The 2,538-nt window shown below is 42.2% G+C and overlaps 1 protein-coding gene across 2 annotated transcripts in view; it reads left to right on the forward strand.

The window, feature by feature from the left end:
* The window catches only part of dthd1 (death domain containing 1), a 13,180-nt gene extending 11,458 nt beyond the window's left edge, over positions 1–1,722 (forward strand). Inside the window, exons 8-10 of one of the 2 annotated variants that reach the window (XM_032499227.1) lie at positions 702–952; positions 1,055–1,112; positions 1,302–1,722. In XM_032499227.1, coding sequence (XP_032355118.1) covers positions 702–952; positions 1,055–1,112; positions 1,302–1,612 — 620 coding nt within the window. In that variant the 3' untranslated portion in view covers positions 1,613–1,722. Of the gene's footprint in view, positions 1–701; positions 953–1,054; positions 1,113–1,253 lie in introns of both variants that reach the window. The other variant, XM_032499228.1, reaches the window with a different exon arrangement.
* Positions 1,723–2,538: the final 816 nt, after the last annotated feature.

The raw sequence follows: 2,538 nt of genomic DNA on the forward strand, positions 1-2,538 counted from the left end.
TTGTCATTGTGCGGGCATTTCTGTCATAAGAAATGATTTACCTTGGCTAAACATATCTGACCCTACTTCCTGAGAAGCCTGGGTTCCAGAGTGCAAACACTTTTCCATTTGCGATTTAAAAAACTTAAAAGGAATGATGCTTAGAGATGGAATATATTGTGTGAAAAGTTGGCCAGGTTTGGTATTCTAGCAGTGTGGTGTCATGTGTTAAATCTGCACCCTTGCATTCCTATGGAGGGAAAAAAGGACAAAAAGCATGAATAATGTTTTACAAAAGAATTGCATGTCAGTCTCTATTAGCAGGTTGACAGTATACAGCAAATCAAACTATGTGTGTTTTATTGCTTTTGAGTTAAAACACACATAGTTTGGTTTGCTGTAGCCTTAAAGGTAGCAAAAGCATCGAAATAATAAAAATAGTTGTCGCTGTTGTTGGGGAAATCAGAAGGTTCCAAACACCTACCATAGGTCTAAACAGGTCTGTCTTCCCGCTGCTGGATGGCACAGACCATGTACTACATTTAATAATATGTTTGCACAGGCAGACAGAAGAATGTATGTACAGTGTGTTCAGTCTCAGGTATGTTTACTCTCCTGTCTTCCTTCTCACTTGAAGATGACATACTGACTGGTTTGGATTCAGTTGGTTGAAGTGATAACATTTTGAATGTTCATTTTCATTCGTTCATTTTTTACAACAGGATCTCACAACGACCAACATGGTGTCCCACATGAGCGAATCACCTTCCACAGCCAGCAGAAGAATCACCTTATTGTGTATCTAACAGAAGTGGATCCGTTTAGGAACTACAGTTCCCCCCACTACAAAGGCACGGCCATGTTTTACAAGGTAACCAGAGGTCAGCTGGAGTGGCGAGGTGACAGACCCGTCCCGATGGACACAAAGCTCCTGGGAGAGCCCGTCTGTAAGCTGTCCCTGACTTTACCCAAGGTGCAGAAGCATTCACAAGGAATTCTACATTATGCATTCTGTTAAAGAAGTTGACCTTCACAATCAAAGAAGATCCTTACTTTTTTTTCTATTTCATTTCAGAAAGTGAGAACGATTAATCGGCCCATCACAGCTAGGGGGGAGTTATGGAAGGAGACAGGTGGGTGACATGCTTTGAGATACTTTACCTGAATATTTCATTTTTCATGTCATAGCTGATTATTATATGTATGTATTTGCCTACATTTGCATTTTTTCCCCAAATGAGCTGTTGCTAGTGTTGAAAATATAAATGCATCAGTTTCAGGTCACCAGTGTCTCCATCATTCATCCCTTGCCCACCCACCAGATTCCCTGTCAGACTCTCTTCTTCTCTGGCTGTCTGGGGAGCTTTCGGAGGAGGATGTAGCCCTTCTAGTGCTCTCCCTGCGTCTCCGTCGAAGCGCCGCTCAGCTGGTGAAGCTCCGGGCCGGGGAAAGCCTGTCCACCCAGGCCTTCCATGCCCTGGCCATGTGGAGGAGGGGGCTGCCTGCTGCCACGCACCAACCCAAGGCCTCTCAGCTGGCTCACTGCTTGGCCAAGAGCGGCAGGCCGGACCTGGCCAGGGAGCTGCTGCTGCGACAGGCTGCAACCACCCGACAGGGCTCACTGAAAGAGTAGAATTAACACACCATTCAGATCAGATCATGTTTGCCTGTCAAATGAGCTGGTGGCAGTGTTGTGTTTGATCCACAAGAGGTCAGCATTGGACTGCAAGATTCCGAGCTCTCCTCGAGATGTTTATGTCTACGAGTCATGACTAAGTTAACCCTGTAATTTTTAGAGGCCCGAGGACTTCAGTTTAATCAGTAAAAAAGAAAAGATAAATATCTGAAACTGTATCTACTTTCCTGTGCTGTTAACATTCTCATGACCCCTTTCACTTTCTTGTAACCCCTTGGCAGGTCCTAAACCACAGACTGGGATCGAAGCGGTGTGAGTAATATTTCTAAGCATTTCTTGTGACACAGTTGAAGCACAAATAGCTGCAGATAACCACATAAGACACTGAGTGAGACATTTAGGCAATATGCAATGATGCAATAAATCTCTCTCTAGATACAAGCAGGGAAAAATATCTACACCCACAAGAAGGTAGGCCTATGCCTTTAAAATAAAATAAAACACTGATTGGCAAACAAATCATCTGCATATTTCAATATGTTCTAAAAGTGTTCCTGGGAATAAAGAAGTTAAGAAAACATCTCACCACAATGTCCATTTAGTAGCTATTCTGGAGTTTATGATCAACATATCACATGATTATTACATAAGGGACTACATTTACATAGCGCTTGGAGTTTTCCCAGTTGTCATGGAATGGTAAAATACTAAATAAGAGGCTAGTAGTAGTGATAGTAGTGGTAAGTAAGCTAGCATTACTTCTAAGGCCAATTACTTTTTGTAGTTAACATTTTATGATGAAAAAAAACAATAAGGTTTCTTTATTCAGGCTATATGTCTATTATGGGTGATCAACTTTTGAGGATGCTGACTTTTTGCCTGAAACATGCAGCTTTAGTCTTAGTCTTTTAGTACAATAGCAT

This window comes from Etheostoma spectabile, chromosome 19 (genome assembly GCF_008692095.1).
Source record: "Etheostoma spectabile isolate EspeVRDwgs_2016 chromosome 19, UIUC_Espe_1.0, whole genome shotgun sequence".
In the NCBI taxonomy this organism is placed as follows: domain Eukaryota; kingdom Metazoa; phylum Chordata; class Actinopteri; order Perciformes; family Percidae; genus Etheostoma; species Etheostoma spectabile.